The sequence below is a fragment of the Eptesicus fuscus genome, chromosome 15 (assembly GCF_027574615.1).
Source record: "Eptesicus fuscus isolate TK198812 chromosome 15, DD_ASM_mEF_20220401, whole genome shotgun sequence".
NCBI lineage: Eukaryota > Metazoa > Chordata > Mammalia > Chiroptera > Vespertilionidae > Eptesicus > Eptesicus fuscus.
The window spans coordinates 46054820-46080445 of record NC_072487.1 but is presented as its reverse complement, the minus strand read 5'-3'; the positions used below and the strand labels follow the sequence as shown (position 1 = coordinate 46080445).

General features: G+C 39.4%; 1 protein-coding gene across 1 annotated transcript in view; it reads left to right on the top strand.

Annotated features, from left to right (window-relative positions):
• Positions 1-205: 205 nt before the first annotated feature.
• The window catches only part of KIF27 (kinesin family member 27), an 82138-nt gene continuing 56717 nt past the window's right edge, over positions 206-25626 (top strand). Inside the window, exons 1-3 of the mRNA XM_028146254.2 lie at positions 206-261; positions 12926-13310; positions 20182-20382. Coding sequence (XP_028002055.2) covers positions 13013-13310; positions 20182-20382 — 499 coding nt within the window. The 5' untranslated portion in view covers positions 206-261; positions 12926-13012. The remainder of the gene's footprint in view (positions 262-12925; positions 13311-20181; positions 20383-25626) is intronic.

The following is a 25626-nucleotide window of genomic DNA, read 5'->3' as shown; positions in this document are numbered from 1 at the left end:
CCTATCAACTTGCGGTCCTGACATACAACTTTGGGTGGGGTGGGGCGGGGTGGGGCGGGGCTTGACAGGGAGGGGCGGGGCCCAATGCGCAGCGTGACGCCCGGCCGGGAGGGGGCGCGTCGGCGTCGGGCTTCGCCGGTTGCCGGGAGAACCCGTGACAACAAAAGGCGCGGACGGCGGCGGCGGCGGCGGCGGCGCGGTGGAAGGAAACCGAGGAGTTCTGCGCTGCGCTCGCCGCCGGAGACGGGCTTTCTCTGGCCGGTCAGTGCGCGGCGGGCCGGCCGGGCTGGCGAGGCCGGGTGCGGAGCTTCCTCCCGCCTGCCGCGCCCCGGGCCGGCCGTTGGGAGGAGGAAGCGCGGGCCGGGAGGGGCGCGCTCGGGGGCCGCCGCGGGTGGGCTTCGTTGCGGGGGGCGGGGGGGGGGAGACGGGGGACGGGCGGTTGCGAAGCCGGCCCGGCCGACGACGGCGCCCGCGGGGTGCTGGGACCCCGCCGGAGGAAGTTGGGCGCCGCTGAGAAGGTCGGGGGAGCGCGGGACCGAGCGGCTCTGGAGTCGGATCCTTGGTTATTTCTCGTGTTTGTACTTCCCACTGCGGGGTCTGGAAGGAATGGGGAGTTTCGCTTTGTCGCAGGCGCCTTTTTTCCTTCGCGGTTGCTGAAACTTGGCGCCTTCTGAGTGCGGGACAAGTCCGACAGCCCCCTCCCCCAGAGGTAGCTGGTAACCATAAAGGATGCCCAGGTTCTCTCTTTAAAACGCCTTTCAAATAACACCGCCCTCTTCAAGTTTTTAAACCGTGGCTGTTTCCCCCTCTTTACTTCCTATCTTCCCCATCTAGACACTTCATGTATTTGAAGCCTTTTCTGAGGTCCCTTTGCTGGAAGTTTCTTATGGAAATGTTAACAAGCCACAATTTTTAGATACGGTAACCACTACTTCTGAAAAACCAAGGGCACGGGATGCCAACCGTATTTGGAAACACTTATTTCTGATGAATGACCTGGCATCAGTGATCAAATATTTATCTTGTCTTTGCTCAGCTTTCAGACTTCCATTGAGCATGCCTATATATTACCAGCCAGTCAGATTTCACCTTCCTTTACATTTAACGATGACATAATACACATTTTTCTGATTACTGTAATTGATCAGAAGCTGAAGAAGTGTAAGTGCTGTGGATTTTTAAACAAATTCGTACATATTATTTTTTTTGCAAGCCATATGTTTATGGGTCCTAGCCTTTGTAGCTAAATTCCTATTATAAAAAAACAAAACAAAAAAAAAAAAAACAAGAGGGGGAGCATTTGAGATCATGCTGCCTATCTCGTTCAAATACACATTTATAAAAATTCTCTACAGGTTTGCACATTTCTTAGTCCTTTCTCCTACTACTCAGTGGGAATGAGAAAAAGTGAAATTCCGAAAGACAGTGTGGTTAATAATACATATTGTCATTGTAAAGAAATGAAAGAATGGAGAAGTATTTCCATCTCTAACCACTTTGAAAAAATTAATAGTGTTACTATCTAAAGTTAAGAAATCAGAAGAAATTGTGGAAATATGCAAAGTTTAAGTATTATACAGGTTTTGGAAGGCAGTGGAAGGCTTGAAAATCTCATTGGTATCTCCTATGGGTCAAGTTTCTTTTCTTTTTTAAAATATATTTTATTGATTTTTTACAGAGAGGAAGAGAGAGGGATAGAGAGTTAGAAACGTCGATGAGAGAGAAACATCGATCAGCTGCCTCTTGCACATCCCCTACTGGTGATGTGCCCGCAACCAAGGTATATGCCCTTGACCGGAATCGAACCTGGGACCCTTGAGTCTGCAGGCCGACGCTCTATCCACTGAGCCAAACCGGTTTCAGCAGGGTCAAGTTTCTTAAAAAGAGAAATGCAGAAAAGGAAAGAACTAATGACAAAAGTAACAAAACAAAAACTGTTTGAAAGGAAGAATTCAGAACTTTCTAAAAAAGTAGAACTTCCTCACCATTGATTTAAATCAACATTCCATGTGAAACACAAGTATGCTATTACCAAAAATAAAACAACAAGACTACACTAGCCAGCAAAGCTGCTGACATTTGAGCGCACTGATTAGAGCTGGTAACCATGGACAGCGATGTTCCTGCTGATTCCGCAGGGATTCAAGACTGCTTTTCTCTGCTCATCTGCCCTTTGAGTCCTTATGCACATTTACTTTGAGAAAGAAATACTTCTTGATTTTCACTTTGTCTAAACCCACTCCCTTTATCAGATTGAGAAACACATACCTTCTTGCATCAGCCTAAAACCAGTTTTTGTTTGTGTGTATGTGTTTGTCTTGCATCGTTTGAAAATATATCACAACTTAGTTAATTTGCTTTAATGGCTGTCTTATGAAAGAAATATATTCATTAAAAATATATGTTCATTGCCGGGGGGGGGGGGGTTTGAACCCAAGAAAATGAAAATATCCCAATTATACTTAGTACTTTTTATTAGCAATTTCGTTGAAAGTAGTCTTGGCTTAACACAGACCATGACTTGTTTTAATGTGATAGTATAAAAACACACAACTAATCTGTATGATGAAACTTCTAATGTAGGTGTTTAAAGACATTTGGAAGAACCAAGTCAACACAGCATCTCTGCAATTTCTTTGGAAAAGTTACCAGCAGCAGATGATTGTAGAGTCCTTTAGGATCCCTGAATAAATACATATGAGTATTTATTTGTTCATTCATTTAGTAGAATGAATAAAACTGACAAGGTTAGATGCATCTTTTTGGCCATTAAAGATAGTTTGCTAACTATTTTGGGATTTTATGGCCCAAGGGAGCTGATATTTTTTTACTCTCAGTGGGCTCTTAGTGGAGTGATGTAAATGTTTTTTGTTATTGTGTTCCTTTTCAAACTATCTACTCACAAAGTTATAAATGCACAGTTATTGCTGCAGAGTTTTTAAAGGCTAGTTAATATTAAATATGTCTTAATTAACATTTCCAAAGCAAGCAGATGTTACTCTTATCCATTAGTCTACTAGATTACTTAATGATATTAAGACTTGCCTTCTCCCAAACTGATTATTTTTCATCATCTACACTAAACTTTTATCATAGATTGCTTGTTACATTTTTAAACTTTTTATCCTACCAAGACCTACAAGTTTTGTGGTTTTATTTTTTTGAATTCTATTTTTTTTGTTTTTTTCTCTCGTTTTTTTATTAAGGTATTATATGTGTGCATATCTTACCATTGCCCCCCCCCCACTCCCATACATTTCCTCACCCCCCAGCTTTTTGCGTCCATTGGTTATGCTTATATGCATGCATACAAGTCCTTCAGTTGATCTCTTATCACCCCCACCTCTCCTAACCTTCCCGCTGTAATTTGACAGTCTGTTTGATGGTTTACTGTCTCTGTATCTATCTTTTTGTTCAAGAGTTTATAATTTTCTTTATTATCCATAAATGAGTGAGATCATGTGGTATTTTTCTTTCATTGACTGGCTAATTTCACTCAGCATAAGGTTCTCCAATTCCATCCAGTTTGCTGCAAATGGTAAGAATTCCTTCTTTTTTTATGGCAGCATAGTATTCCATTGTGTAGTTGTACCACAGTTTTCTGATCCAGTCATCTGCTGACGGGCACCTAGGCTGTTCCCAAATCTTAGCTATTGTAAATTGTGCTGCTATGAACATAGGGGTGCATATATCCTTTCTGATTGGTGTTTCTAGTTTCTTAGGATATATTCCTAGGAGTGGGATTACTGGGTCAAATGGGAGTTCCACTTTTAGTTTTTTGAGGAAACTCCATACTGTTCTCCACAGTGGCTGCACCAGTCTGCATTCCCACCAGCAGTGCACGAGGGTTCCTTTTTCTCCGCATCCTCGCCAACACTTGTCGTTTGTTGATTTGTTGATGATAGCCATTCTGGCTGGTGTGAGATGGTACCGCATTGTCATTTTGATTTGCATCTCTCGGATAATTAGTGACTTTGAGCATGTTTTCTTTTCTTTTCTTTTTAAAAATATATTTTATTGATTTTTTACAGAGAGGAAGGGAGAGGGATAGAGAGTTAGAAACATTGATGAGAGAGAAACATCCATCAGCTGCCTCCTGCACAGCCCCCACTGGGGATGTGCCCACAACCAAGGTACATGCCCTTGACTGGAATCGAACCCGGGACCCCTCAGTCCGCAGGCCAACGCTCTATCCACTGAGCCAAACTGGTTTTGGCTTTGAGCATGTTTTCATGTGTCTCTTGGCCTGCCTTCTGTCTTCTTTCGAAATGATTCTATTTAGGTCTGTTGCCCATTTTTTTATTGGATCATTTATCTTCCTTTTATTAAGTTTTATAAGCTGCCTGTAGATGTTGGAGATTGAACCTTTATCAGTGATAACATTTGCAAATATGTTCTCAAATACAGTGGGATTTCTTGTTGTTTTGTTGATAGTTTCTTTTGCTGTAAAAAAGCTTTTTATTTTGATGTAGTCCCATTTGTTTATTTTCTCTTTAGCTTCCATTGCCCTAGGGGCAGTATCGGTGAAGAAGTTCTTTTGGCATATGTCTGAGATTTTGCTGCCTGTGGATTCCTCTAGTATTTTTATGGTTTCCCGTCTTATGTTTAAGTCCTGTATCCATTTTGAGTTTATTTTTGTGTATGGTGTAAGTTGGTGGTCTAGTTTCATTTTTTTGCATGTATCTGTCCAATTTTCCCAACACCATTTATTGAAGAGACTGTCTTGACTCCATTGTATGTTCATGCCTCCTTTATCAAATATTAATTGAGCATAGTGGTTTGTGTTGATATCTGGATTCTCTGTTCTATTCCATTGATCTATATGTCTGTTCTTGTGCCAGTACCATGCTGTTTTGAGAACCGTGGCTTTGTAATACAGCTTGAAATCTGGTATTGAGATCCCTCCTACTTTCTTCTTTTTTTAAAAAAATATATTTTATTTATTTTTTACGGAGAGGAAGGGAGAGGAATAGAGAGTTAGAAACATCGATCAGCTGCCTCCTGCACACCCCCCACTGGGGATGTGCCCGCAACCAAGGCACATGCCCTTGACCGGAATCGAACCTGGGACCTTTCAGTCCGCAGGCCGACGCTTTATCCACTGAGCCAAACCGGTTTTGGCCTTTATTCTTCTTTCTCAGGGTTGCTGTGGCTATTCGGGGTCTTTTTTTATTCCAGATGAATTTTTGGAGAGTTCTTTCTAGGTCTGTGAAATATGCTGTTGGTATTTTAATGGGGAGTGCATTGAATCTATAGATTGCTTTGGGTAGTATGGACATTTTAATGATGTTAATTCTACCAGTCCATGAACATGGTATGTTCTTCCATCTGTTTACGTCTTCCTCTATCTCTTTTTTCAGTGTCCTGTAGTTTTCTGCTTGTAGGTCTTGTACCTCCTTAGTTAAGTTTATTCCTAGATATCTTAATTTTTTTGGTGCGATGGTAAATGGGATTGCTTTTTTAGTCTCTCTTTCTGTAAGTTCACTATTGATGTAAAGAAAGGCCATAGATTTCTTGGTGTTAATTTTGTATCCTGCTACATTGCCGAATTAATTTATTAAGTCTATTAGTTTTTTGATGGAGTCTTTTGGGTTTTTTATGTACAATATCATGTCATCTGCAAATAAAGACAGCTTTACTTGCTCTTTTCCAATTTGGATGCCTTTTATTTCTTCTTCTTGTCTAATTGCAATGGCTAATACTTCCAGTACTATGTCAAACAGGAGTGGTGAGAGTGGGCATCCCTGTCTTGTTCCTGTTCTCAGGGGAAATGGTTTTAGTTTTTTCCCATTGAGTATGATGTTTGCTGTGGGTTTATCATATATAGCTTTTATTATGTTGAGGTATGATCCTTCTATTCCCACCTTGTTGAGAGTTTTTAATCAAGAAAGGGTGTTGGATTTTGTCAAATGCTTTTTCTGCATCAATTGATATGACTATGTGATTTTTATCTCTCAATTGTTTATGTGATGTATCACGTTTATTGATTTGCGGATATTGTACCATCCTTGCATTCCTGGGATAAATCCTACTTGGTCATGGTGTATGATCTTTCTGATGTACTGCTGGAGCCGATTTGCTAGAATTTTGTTGAGGATTTTGGCATCTATGTTCATGAGGGATATTGGTCTGTAATTCTCTTTCATTGTGTTGTCTTTATCTGGTTTTGGTATTAGGGTGATGCTGGCTTCATAGAAGGAGTTTGGAAGTGTTCCTTCCTCTTGAAATTTTTGGAATATTCTGAGGAGGATAGGTTTTAGTTCTTCCTTGAATGTTTGGTAAAACTCTCCTGTGAAGCCATCAGGCCCCGGGCTTTTGTTTGCCAGAAGCTTTTTGATGACTGTTTCAATTTCTTCCATAGTTACTGGCCTATTGAGCTGTTTAGATTCTTCCTGATTGAGTTTTGGAAGGTTATATTTTTCTAGGAATATGTCCATTTCCTCTAGGTTGTCCAGTTTGTTGGAATAGAGTTGTTCGTAGTATTTTTTAACAATCCTTTGTATTTCAGCGGGGTCTGTTGTTATTTCACCTCTTTCATTTCTGATTTTGTTTATTTGGGTCCTCTCTCTTTGCTTCTTGGTGAGCCTGGCTAGAGGTTCATCAATCTTGTTTATCCTTTCAAAGAACCAGCTCTTGGTTTTGTTGATCTTTTGTACTGTTTCTTTGGTCTCTATGTCGTTTATCTCCACTCTGATCTTTATTATTTCCTTCCTTCTGCTTACACTGGGCTTTTCTTGTTGCTCTCTCTCTAACTCTTTGAGTTGTAGGGTTAGGTAATTTATTACCATTGTTTCTTGTTTTTTTGCAGTAGGCTTGTAGAGCTATGAACTTCCCTCTCAAGACTGCTTTCGCTGTGTCCTATAGATTTTGGATTGTTGTATTTTCATTGTCATTTGTTGCCATGATGTTTTTTATTTATTCCTTGATTTCTCTGGTAACCCAGTCATTGTTTAATAGCATGCTGTTTAGTCTCCATGTGTTTGATTTCTTTGGATTGTTTTTATTGCAGTTGATTTCCAGTTTTATGCCACTGTGGTCTGAGAAGATGCTTGGTATGATTTCTATCTTCTTGAATTTGAAGAGACTTTGCCTATGTCCCAACATATGGTCTATCTTTGAAAATGACCCATGTGCACTTGAGAAGAATGTATATTCTGTGGCTTTGGGGTGAAATGTTCTGAAGATGTCAATTAATTCCATCTGGTCTAGTGAGTCATTTAGGATTGATGTTTCTTTGCTGATTTTTTGTTTAGAGGATTTTTCCAATGGTGATAGTGGGGTATTAAAGTCTCCTACTATGATTGTATTGCTGTTAATCTCTCCTTTGATATACTCCAGGAGTTTTTTTATGTATTTGGGTGCTCCTGTATTGGGTGCATATATGTTTACCAGAGTTATTTCTTCTTGTTGGATTGCTCCCTTTAGTATTATGAAGTGGCCTTCCTTATCTCGTTATGTCCTTCACTTTGAGATCTAATTTGTCAGAAATAAGTATTGCTACCCCAGCTTTTTTTTCATTTCCGTTCGCCTGGAAAACCTTTTTCCATCCCTTCACCCTCAGTCTGTGTGCGTCTTTTTTTTCTGAGGTGGGTTTCTTGTAGACAGCAGATATATGGGTCTTGTTTTCTTATCCAATCCGTTACCCTATGTCTTTTGATTGGGGCATTTAATACATTTACATTTAAAGTTATTATTGATAAGTACTTATTTGTTGCCATTTTTATTCTTTACCCCTGTGTTCCTTCTTTGCTTCCTATTTCTTTTTTTTACAGCAGACCCTTTAGCATTTCTTGCATTGCTGGTTTGGTGGTGATAAATTTCCCTTAGTCCTTTTTTGTCTGTGAAGCTCCTGATTTCACCTTCAATTTTGATTGATAGCCTTGCTGGGTACAGTATTCTTGGATTCAGACCCTTCCTTTGCATGACTTTGTATATTTCATTCCATTCCCTTCTGGCCTGATGAGTTTCTGTTGAGAAATCAGTTGCTAGTCTGATGGGGGTCCCTTTGTATATAACTTTCTGTCTCTCTCTGGCTGCTTTTAAGATTCTTACTTTGTCGTTGGTGTTTTCCAATTTAATTATAATGTGCCTTGGCGTTGGTCTTTTGGGGTTCATTTTGCTTGGGACTCTGTGAGCTTCTTGGGTTTGTGTGGGTTTTTTCTTCCCTATATCAGGGAAGTTTTCTGTCATTATTTCTTCAAACAGGTTTTCTATTCCTTGCTCAGTGTCCTCTCCTTCTGGAACCCCTATTATGTGGATGTTGTTTTGTTTCATGTTGTTCCAAAGTTCCCTTAGGCTCTCCTCCTGCTTTTTAATATTTTTTTTCTAGAAGCTGCTCTACTTGGGTATTTTTTCCCATCTTGTCTTCTAGCTCACTGATGCGGTCCTCTGCTTCTTCTAGTCAACTCTTGATGCTTTCTATTGAGTTCTTTACAGCAGCGATGTCATTTTTCATTTCTTCTTGGTTCTTCTTCATTTCCTCTTGGTTCTTACTCATATTGTTGAATTTGTCTTCCATTCTTTTCAGCCACCTTATGATCATTTCTCTGAATTCTTTCTCCGACAGGTTGCTTGCCTCTATTTCGTTTCCTTCCTTTTCTGGTGATGCCTGCTTTTCTTTCATGTTCGGGCTGTTTCTTTGTCTCCCCATGGTCTCTCTTTTCAGGTTGTCTGGTTATGTAGCTCTCTCTCTTCTGCGTTGATTTAAAGGTTCAAAATACAACACAACCAGGTACAACACACAAGGCACTGAACAGAAATGTATTCACGATATTAATAACCTCCAATAAAGGTGACCACCAGAGAAAGGAAAATTAGGGGATAGGAGAGAAAGTAGAAAAGTAAAAAAAAAAAGAAAAAGAAAAAGAGAAAAGGAGTGTCAAAATGAAATTGGGAAAAGAAAAAAAAAGTAAGAGAGACAAGAACGAGACTAAGAGAGAAAAGGGGAACCAACTATATATATGGGGAGAAAACTCCAGTAGAACAACCACTAGTCCCAGCAAATGCCAGCAACAAGTACCTGGAGATTAATACAAACTACAACACCAACTAATATTAAGCGAGGCAAGGGAAAACAGAAGTAAAAAACAAGCAAAAACAAAGCAAACAAACAAAAAACAAACAAAAAAAGAATAAGCAAAACAATCTCACAAAAAAGCATAAAAATTCGATATGATCAACATTCAAGCAAACAACAACAAAAGGACAGAGAGAAAAACAATTGTTGAATAGTTAAGACAGCGAAGAGAGAGGTGTGTATGACTTGGAGCAGGGGATTGGAAATTAGGTATATAAGTAGGGTGAAATTTTAGCAGGGGATAAACAGAATAGGGAAAGTCTAAAGCAGGAAATGGTTAAGATTAAATAGGACACCAAAAGGGGAAAGGTTAGGAAGAGAGTGATGGCATAAAGGTAGAGTTGAGATAGGGTAAAACGATGCTAAAGGAAAGATGAAAATAGGATGTAGAACACTGATCCCAAAGTAAAATAAAGAGAAAATAAAATGACACTTAAAAAAAAAAAGAGAAAAAAAGGTAAAATAGTAGTAGTAATAATACTGATTGAAAATAACAATGTAATAATTAAAAAGGTAAAATCAAGTGAGGAAAAAAGAAAAAATTTAGTTTCTTAAGTAAAAGATGCAAAAAAGGAAAATAAAAATAAATAAATAAATAAAAATAAAATGTGCAGTAGTGAAGGTCATTCACTTCCTCTATTGCTCTGTTTGGCACGCCTGTTTCCCAGTCTGGACAGTATTGCAGTTCCCTGCGTTCCACTGCTCCTCAGTGTTGTAAGCCAGTCCTGATTTTTAAGCAGGCGGTGTCTTAATTTCTTGTATTACTTTATTTTTGATTACACAGAGTCAATTTGTGATTCATCCCCTGGGTGGCAGTGTTTCTGGATCGACTTCCGGGTCTCTCTAGCCTTCTTTCCCTGTGGCACTCAATACCGGTTTGTGGAGGTGGGCTGCCTCAGAGCTGGCTCTGTGATGGTCACTCCCAGCTCCGATCCCCAGGTTCCAGAAAAACAACTTCCCCCTGCAAGTCTCTCAGGGTATCCCCAACTGGGTTATCTTATGTATTGGGCTTAGTAATCAGAATCGGAAAAAGCCCAAGTTTGCGGACAGTGGGTCTGCGCGCAAGACTAAGAAGCCTGCACTCCTTTGAAATTCTTAGTCTGACCCTCCGCGTCAGATCAAAATGGGTTGCTTTTTAGAGATCCCTTCTGTTAGCAGCTCTGAGGACCCCCTTCCACATTCACGGATCACGCCAGCCCCAACAGCCAGGGATTTTTCTAGGCACAGACTTCCCTGTACCTCCAGCTCCCACAAAGCGCGCGTTTCTCTCTCCTGCCGGCGAAATCTGACCTTTCCGTGGAGGAGTGAAGATCTCCTTTGAATCTGCGTGTTTGCGCTGATTGGGGACCGGTGTTCTGGGGCTCCCAGGTGTTCGGTGATCTCCGCAGTTGTGGGTTTTCAGGCTTCCCGCAGTTGTGGGTTTTCAGGCTTCCGATAAGATCCACTTACCCTTTTAAGATGGCGTGGGCGGTTTCCTCATCTGAGCCAGTAGCTCCTGGAAGGGACCCAGCCGCAGTGGGGGCTGCCAGGTCAGGGGAACCCCGTCCAGCAGTCCCCCACCTTCTCCTGGAGTTTAGCTGTCCCTTAACTTGCTAACAAACACTCCCCTTGCGACTCTCAGCTGTTCTTTCTTTCTGCTCCGGGACAAGCCGCCATTTTTCCGCTCTCAAGTTTTGTGTTTTTAAAAAATATATATTTTTGTTGATTTCAGAGAGGAAGGGAGAGGGAGAGAGAGTTAGGAACATCTATGATGAGAGAGAATCATTGATTAGCTGCCTCCTGCACGCCCCCCATTGGGGATTGGGCCTGCAACTGGCTCATTTCCCTTGACCAGAATCTAACCCGAGACCTTTTAGTCCACAGGCCAATACTCTATCCACTGAGCCAAACCAGCTAGGGCTGATAGTGTCTTTTGAGGCTTAAAACTTTTGCATTTGATTAAGTGCATTTTATCTATTTTTTCATTTTATTGCTTATTATTCTTGCTTTTGCTGTAGTATCTGAACAACCATTGCCAAATCTAAGGTTAGCAAGATTACCCCCATGTTTTCTTTTACGAATTTTATAGTTTCGATCTTACATTTAGGTCTATGAATCATTTTGAATTAACTTTGGTGTATGTGAGATAGGAGTTGATCTGGAGGGTGGATATCCAGTTGTACATGACCATTTGTTGAAAAGACTGTTTTCCCCCATTGAATTGTGTTGGCCTGCTTGTTGAAAATTAATTGCCTATAAATGTGATGGTTTATTTCTGGATTCTCAGTTATTTTCCATTGATCTTTAAGTCTGGCTATGCCCATACCACACTGTCTTGATTACTATTGCTTGATTTTAAAATTGGGGAAGTGTGTCCTCCAATTTTGTTCTTTTTCATTATTGTTTTTGGTATTCTGTGTCCCTTGAATTTCCATGTGAATTTTTGGATGAGCTTGTCAACTTCTACAAAGAAATCAGCTGGGATTCTGATAGGACTTGTGTTGAATCTTTAGATCTGTTTGGGGAATATTGCATTGTCATCTCAACAATGTCTTGCAATCCATGAACATGAGATGGTTTTCCATTTATTTAGATCTTCTTTCTTCCAACAGTATTTTGTAGTTTTCAAAGTATCAGTTTTACACATCTTTTAAAAAAATTTATTCCTAAGTATTTTATTCCTTTAATGCTATTGTAAATGGAATTGTTTTCTTTTTGTTGTTGCTAATCTTCACCCAAGGATATTTTTAGACAGAATGGAAGGGGGGGGGGGGGGAGAGAGAGAGAGAGAGAGAGAGAGAGAGAGAGAGAGAAACATCGATGTGAGAGACATGGATTAGTTGCCCACTATGCACTCCCCAACCAGGACTAAGGATCAAACCTACAACTGAGGTACATGCCCTTGACCGGCATCGAACCCTGAATCCTTCAGTTCTTGGGCAGATGTTCCAACCACTGAGCCAAATGGGCTAGGGTTGGAATTGTTTTCTTAATTTATTTTTTCAGGTTGTTCATTGTAAGTGTAGCTACCAATTTATTTTTTTAAAAAAGATACCTTTTTATTAATTCCAGAGAAATGGAGGGAGGGAGAGAGAGAGATAGAAACATTCGTGATGAGAAAGAATCATCAGTCAGCTGCCTCCTGCACACCCCCTACTGGGGATTGAGCCCAAAACCCAGGCATGTGCCCTGACTGGGAATCAAACCATGACCTCTTGGTTCATAGGCCAATGCTCAACCACTGAGCCACAGCAGCCCGACCCAGTTTAATTTTTAATGTGTTAATTCCACTAGAGATCTTCAGAAATTAGTATAACAATTTAGGAGTAGAAAAGCAGTTTTTCAGTTTTGATTATTTTTGAATAAAAAATGACTTAGATTTATATTGACTTATGGAAATCCTTAAAATTATTTCATGGACTTATTTATAATATTTGTGGCAATGAGGAGATGTTATTTTTAAATATATAGCTATAAAACCTAGTGCAAGGATTTGCTTTTAACACACGTGTACAATTACCCAGTTATTTCCTTGATTTAATTTTTTAACTCCCCAATTATTCAATATTTAGATTAATGAGCTGGGAAATATATTATCATTACAGAAAGAAGGGCACAATGGAATCCCATGTGCTTATCATTTAGTTTTCATCATTTACCAACTCATAGCCTCTACCCCCTAGATTATTTACAGCAAATCCAGACATCATATAATTTCATCTATAAATTATAGATGTCCTTTACAAGACAGATTTATTCTTTGTAACTAGCTTATGTTGGAACAAAACCTGCTCTAATTGACTTTGCTTTAGATGATGATTTATTAGGATAGAATCAGTAATTAAATTTTGTTTTTATTTTTATACACAGGAGTCCAGATCTTATGTAAAATGGATGGCTCTCACACTAGACACTGAATGTTAAGTAGAAAATCTGTTTAGCAAAATCTAAGCTGCCATGGAGGAAATACCAGTAAAAGTTGCTGTAAGAATTAGACCTCTGCTATGCAAAGAAGTTCTTCATAATCATCAAGTTTGTGTGAGAGTTATTCCAAACACCCAGCAAATTATCATTGGGAGAGATAGAGTCTTTACTTTTGATTTTGTTTTTGGCAAAAGTTCCACTCAAGACGAAGTTTATAATACGTGCATAAAGCCACTAGTGTTATCACTCATTGAAGGCTATAATGTAACTGTTTTTGCCTATGGACAAACTGGATCTGGGAAGACATACACCATCGGAGGAGGCCATGTTGGTAAGATTCCCATAGTGTTTGACTTTTGAAATACTTGAAAGAAGCTAAAACATGAGAGTACCTGACACATTGTAGGTGCTCAGCATATTAATTGAATGAAATAATGAATAGGATAATCAGATGTGCTCATACGTCATCTTTAAAACATTGTTTTTTTATTTGAATTTTCATTAAACAATTTATGCTTATATTTGTTTGAGGAAAGAAGTTTAAGACAATGTTCAGTGTTTAGACCTTTGACATTTTTTCCAATTTTATTGAGATAAATTGACATACAATATTATATTAGTCCAAGGTATACAACATAATGATTTGATATATGTTTATATTGCAAAGTGATTACCACAGTTGAGTTTATATCAATCACTTCACAGTTTCAATTTTTTTTCTTGTGATGAGAAATCTTAGCAACTTTTAAATATACAATATAGTATTGTTAACTGTAGTCACCTCAGGACTTACTTATCTTTTTTTTTTTTTTTTTAAATATATTTTATTGATTTTCCACAGAGAGGAAGGGAGAGGGACAGAGAGCTAGAAACATCGATGAGAGAGAAACATCAATCAGCTGCCTCCTGCACACCCCCCACCGGGGATGTGCCCGCAACCAATGTACATGCCCTTGACCGGAATCGAACCTGGGACCTTTCAGTCCGCAGACCGACGCTCTATCCACTGAGCCAAACCGGTTTCGGCAGGACTTACTTATCTTATAACCGTTACCCTCACCCCCAAACCATGTGCCTCTGGCAACCCTTTGTCATTTTGAACAGAATTTAAATTAGAGAGACATGAGTTAACATGATGAGATTATGCATTTTTCCTAGATTTTGCATCTTTTAATAGTCCACTTGTAAATATTAAGAGTCCTGTAACCAGGACTTATAGGAAAGTAATTTAAAGAGTCTTTTTTCCCCTCATTTTTTAGCCAGTTGTAAAGTTTTTTTTACAACTTTATTGAGGTTTAGTTGACAAATTGTAAGGTATTTTAAGTATACATTGTAATGATTTTATCTGTGTGTACATTGTGAAAGGATTCCTCCCTTCTAGGTAATGCATCCACCACCTCCCATATGTATACAGATTTCTATTTTAAATACTGAGTACTTTAGGATATAATTTCTCTTCCTTGTAATAATTTAGAGAAGATAGTATCGTAAGATTTCCTTTAGAGCTAGAAAAAACCTTGAAAATCATTTCATTTATGAGTGAGGAGCTCCAGCCACAGAACGCTGAAGGGCTTACTGAGTTAGGTGGCGGGTGACAGAGCTGGAATTGAAAGCCAAGTCTTCTGTTGAGACTGTTGATTGTATTGGTATTTTTATACTAAAAGCAAGCTTTTGAATGTTGTGCATATAGATCATTTTGAAAGTGATCATTAGTATTACCTATATGTATAATGGCTTTTAATATTTTTTCTACTTTCATACTTCTCAAATGTAGAATATGTAACTTTCAGAAACATCTCTCGTTAAGTGCAGGGATTGGTGGGGGGAGGTTTGGAGGTGGCTGTGTGGTTTGAGGAAGCCCTCATTCCAAAGATTAAATGGAGGGGCCTTAAATGCCTACTGCCACTACCTTCTCCAATTTTTTAGAATTAGTGTTATACAGGAATAGGAGACTTAAGATATTAGATTATTTTAGGGTCTCACAATAAAATAAATTTCAGATTTTCTACTATTGTGGTTTTTCTTGAAGATCATAGTTTTTTGTTGTTTTTGTTTTTTTATTGGCCAATGTTTTACCACCTTAAAGACTCAGTATGTGCTTTATGCTAATAAGAGTATAAAATGTTCAGACCTTGGTGACAAATATAGCTATATTGGTTTTTTAAAAATATATTTTTATTGATTTCAGAGAGGAAGGGGAAAGGGAGAGAGAGAGACACACATCAATGATGAGAGAGAATCATTGATTGGCTACCTCCCACACACCCCACACTGGGGATCAAGCCCGCAACCAGAGCATATGCACATAACCAGAATCGAACCTGGGACTCTTCAGTCCACAGGCCAACACTCTATCCACTGAGCCAAAGCAACTAGGGCTAACACAGGCCAAATAAACAAGGTTTAAGTTTATGTGGGTTGCAAAAACCAAAAGCTTCAATTTTCATAGAAACGTAGGTTTATTTCGATGGAGACATGCTGAATACAAAGAGCTAAAATAAATGAGTAATCGTTAACATAAAATAATAGAACATTTTAATAAAAATTAATTTTTACCAGACACTGAAGAACTGCATAAATTAATAAGCATAATGCAAATAAACCTATTTTTCTTGTTCTCCGGAAGCGAAATATTTCCTCTTGTGCACACCAAACAAGTCAGTAGAAGACTAATGATGTGGCAACCGGCTGCTAAAATATTCACTGCTAGTATTAGTGGAGATAAATGGTGCGCCTGTGCGTAAGGCGTGTAAGGGAAATGAATGCAACACAATCATAATAATCATTCATTATTGAATGTTGTAGTTCATTATTAATATATATAATAGGATATTGTAAAATTGAGTTATGAAATTTTTATTAAAACATTTCTTTTTTTTTAAAAACATTTTTATTGATTTCAGAGAGGAAGAGAGAGGGAGGGAGAGAGAGCTAGAAACATCAATGATGAGAGAGAATCATTGATCAGCTGCCTCCTGCATGTCCCGCACTGGGGATCGAGCCTGCAACCCAAGCATGTGCCCTTGACTGGAATCAAACCCGGGACCCTTCAATCCACAGGCCGACGCTCTACCCACTGAGCCAAACCAGCCAGGGCTATTAAAACATTTCTTACATATTGTTATATTGGCTGGGCCGCAAATATTTCATTGTGGGCTGCATGCGGCCTGTAGGCCGCAAGTTTGACATGCTTGAGCTAGGGGCTATGTTGTTTTTTTTTTTAATATATTTTTATTGATTTCACAGAGGAAAGGAAGGGGAGAGAGAGATGGAAACATCAATAACGAGAGAGAATCGTTGATTAGCTGCCTCCTGCACAGCCCCCCACCTGGGATCAAGCCCGCAACCCAGGCATGTGTCCTCACTGGGAATGAACCACTGAGCCACACTGGCTGGGCATACCTATATTTTTTTATATTTAAGAGGCCACGAGTGTAATTTTAATTCTTTAAGGAAAAAAGTTGTCCTAAAATACTTTTAACTATTCTGAGGTGCTCTTTATCAGAAGAAACAGACCACCATTAGAAATAAATTTTGGTCCCAACTGGTTTGGCTCAGTGGATAGAGCGTCAGCCTGTGAACCAGTGAGCATTTTCAATTTCCCAGATTGACATTCCCAATTCTGGGAATATTATTTCATCACATGAAATTCCCAATTCTGGGTTAGTTGTCTGCTGTTTAATTATTGACCGTGAAAATAATGTTGGTTTTTTCACCCAATAAATAATTTATTGAGCATTTGCAGTATCTAAGGCACCATGCTAGGTCCTATGACAGAATGAAAATTTCTTTTCTTTTTTTTAATATATTTTATTGATTTTTCACAGAGAGGAAGGGAGAGTTAGAAACATCGACGAGAGAGAAATATCGATCAGCTGCCTCCTGCACACTCCCTAGTGGGGATGTGCCCACAACCAAGGTACATGCCCTTGACCGGAATCGAACCCGGGACCCTTCAGTCCGCAGGCCGACGCTCTATCCACTGAGCCAAACCAGTCATGGCCAGAATGAAAATTTCTTATTTTTTAATATGATTCTTATTTAAACTAATAATTCATTTTCCAATTTTTCAGAAACTTGGATGTACTGACTTTTACTAGGCCTAATTGCTAAAAACTTTTATTTCTCTGCTCTTTAAATAGCATATAATAAATAGCTAAATGATGGCTATTGAGGTACAAAACTTTATAAATTCTCTCTCTGAAATAGTTTATTTCAGGAATATAAGCCTAACATTGCAATGTGATTATATGTTACCAAAATACGTATTGAAGCTTTATTATAAATATTATTTGAAATTGAGCTTTTTGGTAAGTCTTTTGAATTTTTGTGGGATTTTTATTATCTTTTGAAGTGGGGAATGATCATCTATACATACTGGCTAATCCAGAATGCTTATACTTTGGTTTATAGATATTGCTATTATCTTGTTCTTGGAAGCTGTCAAAAAGGAATCCACTTTCTCCCTTGTATTGGAAAACCTACAGCTTCCTGTACATGCCACATGATGGCAGTATTACATCTTAAGTTAGGTGAAAGGCAGTCCAATTTAATAGTTCAGATTTTTCAGGATGATTGTTGTCAAAAATTTAAACATTGGTAATCTTCAACTTGGAAACAAGTTGGTTTTAAGGTTCATTTGTAAACTAGTGTTTTGTAGCTTGTAATATATTTTCCATGAAACAATGCTGAACGTGGTAGGTACGTTTGTTTCTAAATTGGCCTACAGAAACTTATTTAACCTTAAGTCCCAATTTATTTCATTTACTTTAAATTTTATATTGTACTTTTTTTTTACTATTTTAAAAATTATGGTAAATATATATACTAGAGGCCCAATGCATGAAGATTCATGCAAGAATGGGCCTTCCTTCCCCTGGCTGCCAGCACCGCCTTCACTCTGGCCAGAGCCGCCTTTCTGCCTTCCCACGCTGCCCAGAGGCCCGGAGCGTTTGGGGCTGTGCAGGTTGCCTGTGTTGTCAGTGACGATAATGCAGGCGTCCTGCCCCCGGCCACTCGGGGCCTGCATATGCAAATTAACCCATCATCTTTGTTGGGTTAATTTGCATACTCACTCCTAATTGGCTGGTGGGCGTTGCAAAGGTATGGTCAATTTGAATCTTTTTTATTAGTGTAGATAACAAAATTTACTATTTTAACCATTTTAAGATTATAGTGATCTAACCATAATCTTAGTGTTTTGTAACCATCACTTATTTTTTCCCCAGCATCCCAAATAGAAACTCTGTACCCATTAAGAAATAACTCCCCTTCCCCACCCCCTGGTGACCTCTAATTTACTTTCTTTCTCTATGAATTTTCATCTTCTAGATATTGCTTAGAAGTGGAATCATATAATTGTCCTCCTCTGTCTGGATTCTTTCACTTGTTTCCAAGGGCATCCTCCTTGTAGCATGTATCAGAACTTTATTCCTTTTTATGACTGAATAAAATTCCATTTTATCTATATGTCATATTTTGCTTATTCATTCCTGTGTTGGTTGGCACTTGAGTTTTCCCCCTTTTTGGCTGTTGTGAATAATCCTGCTATGGACATTGGTGTACAAGTATCTGAGTCCCTAGTATGTATTGTTGTTCATTCATAATGTGCAGATCTGTGTTCTGGGTTGTAGAAGAGATAAAGGAAAAGAGATATATGACTATTTTTTCCTTGATCTCATCCAGTCTCATGATATTGAATATCATCTATATGTAGCTGACTTCTGATTTTTAAAAAAATCTCCAATCCAGGCTACTGTCTTGAACTCTGGACTTATATATCCAACTACTGCCTGTTTAGTCTTTGCAATTGACCACAAAGTATCTCAGTTGGATGTTAACAGATGCCTCAAGCTTAATTGGTCAAAAAATGAACTTCTGCTATTTTCCCCTCAAACCAATTTAGTCCCCACTCTTACCCATATTAGTTGATGGCAACTCCAGTGGCTCAAGACAAAACCTTAGAGTCATTCTGTTGTTGTTGTTAATCCTCACCAGAGGATATTTTTCCATTGATTTTTAGGGAGAGTGGGAGAAAGAGGGAAAGAGAGAGAAACATCGATGTGAGAGGTTACATCCTGCATGCGCCCTGACCAGGGCCCAGGCCAGGGAGGAGCCTGCAACTGAGGTACATGCCCTTGACTAGAATCGAACCTGGGACCAAAATGGCCAGGGCTAGAGTCAGTCTTGACTCATTGCTTTCTTTCACATCCCACATCCAATCTATCAGGGAATCTTAATGATGTTACTTTGAACATAAATCCCAAATTAGGTCACTTCACATCCTTTCTCTGCTACCATCCTGCTGTGAGCCACATTATATTTACCTGCCCAACCCTCTTGATTCCCAGATTACTGCACAGCCTTCTAAGTGGTTTCCCCACATCCACTCCTGCCTTTTTATGGTATTTGCAAAACACCGCCTTAAATTGCTCTTAAATCGCAACTTACTACTATCCTTTCACACAGAATAAAACCCGAGGTCTACTGTGGTCTACACAGACTTACATGTTCTGGCTCTGTCACCTCTCTGACCTCATCCCCTGTCACTCTCCCGTTGCTCTCTCTGCTTCAGCCACACTGGCCTTCTTGCTAATGGATCACATCAGTTTAGCGTCTTTGTACTGGTTGTTCTCTCCCTGGGTTACTCTTCCGTCAGATATGCACATGGCTCCTCTGCCATCTCTTTCAAGTCTTTGCTTAAATGTCAGCTTCTCAATGATGCCCATCGTGACTTTCCTACCTAACGTTGCAAACACCTCCCACTTAGACGCACCTACACATCCATTCCCCCTTACCCTGCTCAATTTTTTTATCTGGATATACCTATCACTTTTAACATACTATTTAATTCACTTACCAGTTACTTTTTTTTTGCTGTTGTCTATTTTCAGTATAGTCCCACAAGGGCAGGGATTTTTTGCTTCTGTTTTGTTCACTAATGGTTCCCAGGGTCCTAGAATACTGCCTGGCAAAAAGAAGGTACTAAATAAATATTTGTTGAATGACTGCATGAATAAATTTTGAGTAAGGGCGTGCATGTGAAAACTTTTAACTCTGAAATTTGTAATTATGGTTTAAAAGATTTATAATATAGAGAATTGTAAGAAAATAAATGTATTGATTGTCAATTTCATGTTGTAGCTTTTCTTATATTTTAAGTTTCATATGTGCTTTTTTCTCTTTTTTTTCTAAAATTTCAGCTTCAGTTGTAGATGGTCAAAAGGGTATCATTCCTCGAGCTATCCAAGAAATATTTCAAAACATCTCTGAAAATCCTAGCACTGACTTTAAAATAAAAGTTTCTTATATAGAAGTATATAAGGAAGACCTAAGAGATCTTCTAGAATTGGAGACATCTGTGAAGGATCTTCACATCCGAGAAGATGAAAAAGGAAACACAGGTAAAGTAGCCTATTTACTAGATGGCCTCCTTTAGCAAATAGATATGATTTAATTCAGTTTCTGGATACATTGCAAAGAAGTTTTAGAAACACATAGAAGCAAAATGAATTTGTTTTTACTTTAAAAATTGAATATCTTATTAACAATATCAGTTAAATTGCCCAGGTGAAAAGTAGAAGTTCAACTGGTAGGCAAGATGATGTTATTAAGTTGTAATTTAAGATAACTTAGTTCCTAAAAATTCCCCACTTCCACCCCAGACACTGACCTTAAGTGAGACTGAGAAATAGTTTAAATTAATTTTTGTACTTTTTTCTTCCTCTCAGTTACCCCAAGATAGGGGATGGCTTCTCCCTTTGCTGTTCAGCCAGGTTGATCTAGAATTCACCTTTGTTTTTTTATTTTTGTCAGCATACCTATTGCTTCCTTATTTTATTTTATTTTTTAGTGTAGAGAGTTTATGTGTTTGCTTCTCCATATTAACATTTACCTGTCCTTTGTTGAGCTTCTCAAAGTCTGATTTTCTGTGTTTAGCAACGATTAATCTCATTAAATATCCATTTGTTTGGAAATAGGAAAAGATTAGAAGTGGAGGGTTAAAATGCAAGTATGTTAAAGAATAATACTTTCTGCTTTTATTTGAAAGGAAAAATATTCAACATAAAATATTTTGAAAACATAAAAAAGTATAAGGAAGAAAATAAAAGATTATGTTTGATCCCAGAACCCAAAATAGTTTCTCTTATTGTTGTGTTTTCTTTTTCTATGTACGTAGAGGTTTTTTTAAAATGTACTTGCGATCCTTCACATATAGTATTACATCTTGTTTTTTCACTTAATATTTGTATTGTGAGCATTTTCACATGGCTTTAAATAGTTTTCAGCCTTGTGACTCTTAGTGGTCATGTGGTAATTTGTCTTCTGAATGTATCATAATAATTTATTTAACTATTGTTTCATTGTTGGATATTTAGGCTGTTTCAAAATTTTCACTATCCTATCTAATAAAAGAGTAATATGCAAATTGACCGTCACCCCAACACAAAGATGTCCACCCCATGTGGTCAAAGATGGCTGCCCCCATGTGGACACAAGATGGCCGGCAGGGGAGGGCATTTGGGAGGGACCAGGCCTGCAAGGGAGGGCAGTTGGGGGGCGATCAGGCCTGCAGGGGAGGGCAGTTAGGGGGACCAGGCCAGCAGGGGAGGGCAGTTGGGGGCGACCAGGCCTGCAGGGGAGGGCAGTTCGGGGCGACCAGGCCTGCAGGGGAGGGCAGTTGGGGGGGACCAGGCCTGCAGGGGTGACCAGGTCGGCAGGGGTGGGCAGTTAGGGATGACCAGGTCGGCAGGGGAGGGCAGTTAGGGATGGCCAGGCCGGCAGGGGAGCAAAAAGAAGGTACTAAATAAATATTTGTTGAATGACTGCATGAATAAATTTTGAGTAAGGGCGTGCATGTGAAAACTTTTAACTCTGAAATTAGGGATGACCAGGCCGGCAGGGGAGGGCAGTTAGGGGCAATCGGGCCGGCAGGGGAGCAGTTAGGTGTCGATCAGGCTGACAGGGGAGTGGTTAGGGGGTGATCAGGCTGACAGGCAGAAGCAGTTAGGGGTAATCAGGCAGGCAGGCAGGCGAGTGGTTGGGAGCCAGCAGTCCTGGATTGTTGTTTTTTTTGTGTGTTTTTTTTTTTTGCAGTCCTGGATTGTGAGAAGGATGTCCAACTTCCCATTTAGGCCCAGTCCCACCAGGATCAGGCCTAAATGGGCAGTTGGACATCCCTTGAGGGGTCCCAGATTGGAGAGGGTGCAGGCTGGGCTGAGGGACGCCCGCCCCCCCCCCCGCACAAATTTCATGCACCAGGCCTCTAGTTATTAATAACAAGTTACACTTCTTGGATTTCTTCCTCTCCTAGAAAACACATGTAGTAGAACCTTCCAGGAGATAAAGGGTCCTGATGATTGAGTCACTCCTTGGGGGAATTTCTTAGCAGCTAGGAAAGTAAGATGGCTATAGTCATTCAAATAGCAGCCTGCAGGGGGCAGTAAAGCTTGTCTTCTTAGAGACTCTGTCCTGGCAGCACTGGCATTCCTGGACATTTGAAGAAACTGTTTTTGTTTTGTTTGCTTGTTTGTTTTTAGAAAGCATACATAGTAGTTTATGAAATTACTAGAGGCCCGGTGCATGAATAGTGCATGGATGGGGTCTGGCCGCCCACCCCCACTGTGGGGGGGGAAATCGGGGGTGGTGCAAGCGGGGGGCAGGGGGAAGCAGTTATTGGTGTCAAAGATCTTTGCAGGGTGTATACACGTTTGCAGTTGGCTTTCAGATGAGTTGAAGCTTCAAAGGCGCTTTAGTGTCAGGGACTTACAGCTTCGGTTTCTAAGCCTCTCTCTAGACAGGTAATGTGGTTCAGTTCCCTGCTGACAAACCCTCTAAAGAGAGGCCGTGGTGTGATGTGGCTGCCCTCTTTGGTAGTAAGCAGTGGAGAGAGAACGCAGGGAGATGGTGGTTGTGCTGGGCACCTCTCCTGGACACCTGACTGATGGTCCAGACGGTCAGCAGTTTTACTCTTGATCACTTGTCATTCAGATTCCTGGTCTATGAAGGCTCGAGAGTGTTTACTTACTTAGAATCACTGAAGGTCACACTTCAGTGATCGGGGTGGCGGGGGCCGATTAGGGGTGGAGTTGGCAGGGGGGAGGGTCTATGGGCGGTTGGCTGGTGGCCCTGCCCCCGATCTGGCTGGTTGGCCGCCACAGTGCTCATCATAGCCACCAGTCATTCTGGTCGTTCTGCTGCCGTTTGGTCCCTTGGCTTTTATAGATTAGATAATTCAATATAGTTTTTTTTTTCTGGACAGAATTCAGACTGGTGTTTTGAGCTTTTGTATCATGAAATATATTTACTGAATATTTTTATCTTTTATTAAAAATTACAAAAATAATATATTTATTTTAAAATCATCTCACAATACGGAAGGGTACATTGTCACTCCTGTTAAACTTAATGATCAAAATATTCCATGACTGATTTCAATCCTGCAAAAATTTTGGAAGGATGTAACAAATTGTGTTAAGACAAAATGCCAAATATCTTACATAATGTCTTACAGCATGCATTTGTTTGACATATTTATTGAGTCCTTTGTGTGAAGCAGTGGTTGGTATCCAACCCGGAAGTTGCACAATTAGTATCATCTTTGAAGCTTTTTAAAAAGTATTGGTGCCCAGCCGGTGTTGCTCAGTGGTTGAGTGTCAACCTATGAACCAGGAAGTCACTAAAATTTCTTCCTGGTCAGGGCACATGCCCGGTTGCGGGCTTGATCCCCAGTGTGGGGCAGGCAGGAAGCAGCCGATCAATGATTCTCTCTCATCATTGATGTTTCTATCTCTCCCTCTCCTTTCCTCTCTGAAAGCAGTAAAAAAATATTTTTTTAAAGTACTGGTTTCTGGCCTTACTTTTCAGAAATTCTAATGAATTAGTCTGGGATGGACCTGGGCACAGGTACTTTCTTTTTTATAAAGCTCCCTCCCAGGTGATTTGCAGCTGGGCTTGAGAACCTTAGCTAGTACTTAGCTTTACCCTAACATTAGAAAAGTTATATAAAACTTATGCTATGATTTATAGTTATCATATTTTATAATTGCTGATATTTTAGCACTATCTGTAGTACAGGTACTTTAGAACTTTAAATGAACCAGGTTGTTAAAAAAGGTGGCGTGATGGAAATAATATAAGCAACATGATTATTTTTCAAAGAAACAGTGGCATGATGGGATCTGATTAAAAAGGAAGTATACCATTGTAATTTGAGCTCAGAATTAGGAGCTTTACTGCTTTGATTCAAATCTGAAATTTACTCTTTTTTGAAAATTTTGGATATAAACATAATGTTGGTAATAGTAAACTTAGGTGACTTGTTGGTTCTTATTCTGCTGTTGAAATAGAAAATTTCTGCTTGTTTTGAATTGCCATTTCATTTGTTTACCTTGCACTCTGATATTATGTAGGACACACCTGCTTTTAAAATGAATAACTACTTATACTAAAATTTTCATCTATCATTAGATGTGATTCCACAATATAAAAAAACCTTAAACCTAAGGAGAGCTTGAATAGTAACAAAATTCAAGAGAAACTATTTTTTTTTAAATGTATTCTATTGATTTTTTACTAAGAGGAAGGGAGAGGGATAGAGAGCCAGAAACATCGATGAGAGAGAAACATCGACCAGCTGCCTCCTGCACACCCCCTGCAGGGGATGTGCCCGCAACCAATATACATGCCCCCGACTGGAATCGAACCTGGGACCCTTCAGTCCGCAGACCAACGCTCTATCCACTGAGCCAAACCGGTTTCGGCAAGAGAAACTATTTTTAAAAAATGAATCTATTACTAATTAATTATTTGTTTTTTAATCCTCACTCAAGGATATATTTATTGATTTTAGAGAGAGAGGAAGGGAGTGAAAGAAACATTGATGTGAGAGAGAAACATCAATCCATTGCCTCCCTTCTCGCCCTGACCAGGGACTGAACCCGAAACCTAGGTATGTGTCCTGACCGGCAATTGAACCTGTACCCTTTTGGTGTATGGGACTACACTCCAACCAACTGAGCCACCTGGCCAGGGCTGATTAATTCTTTTGAATTATATATTTAATTAATTTATTATTTTTTAAATAATCCACTAGGTTCTCCAAATCAAATACTAAAATCAAGAGTTTTTCTCTTGTTAGCTGTTTTAAAGAATTGAGCATAATGTGTGACTGCAGAGAAACCAGATAGTTATAAATTATGTAAAGTATTATATCTTTTAGAATTTAAACATCAAAATGAGCACTCTGTAAAATGTTCCTTTGGGACATTCTCTAAAATTAATTAATGTTGCTGCTGTTACTATTGTTTGAAATACTATTGATTTTTTAAAAAGTCCTCATCTGAGGATATTTTTCCTTTGACTTTTAGAGATAGAGGAAGAGAGAGGGAGAGACAGAGAGAAACACCAATGTGAGAGAGACATATCGATTGGTTATCTCCCGCATGCCCCCCATCAGGGCTCTGGGAGCCTGCAACCAAGGCACGTGCCCTTGACCGGAATCAAACCCAGGACCCTTCAGCCCACAGGCCGATGCTCTATCCACTGAGCCAAACCAACTAGGGTACTATTGATTTTTTTTAAAGGGAATGTCTTAGCTGGGCAGTCTAGCAAATAACTGTTACGTGGTTAATTTGACTGTACTGGAT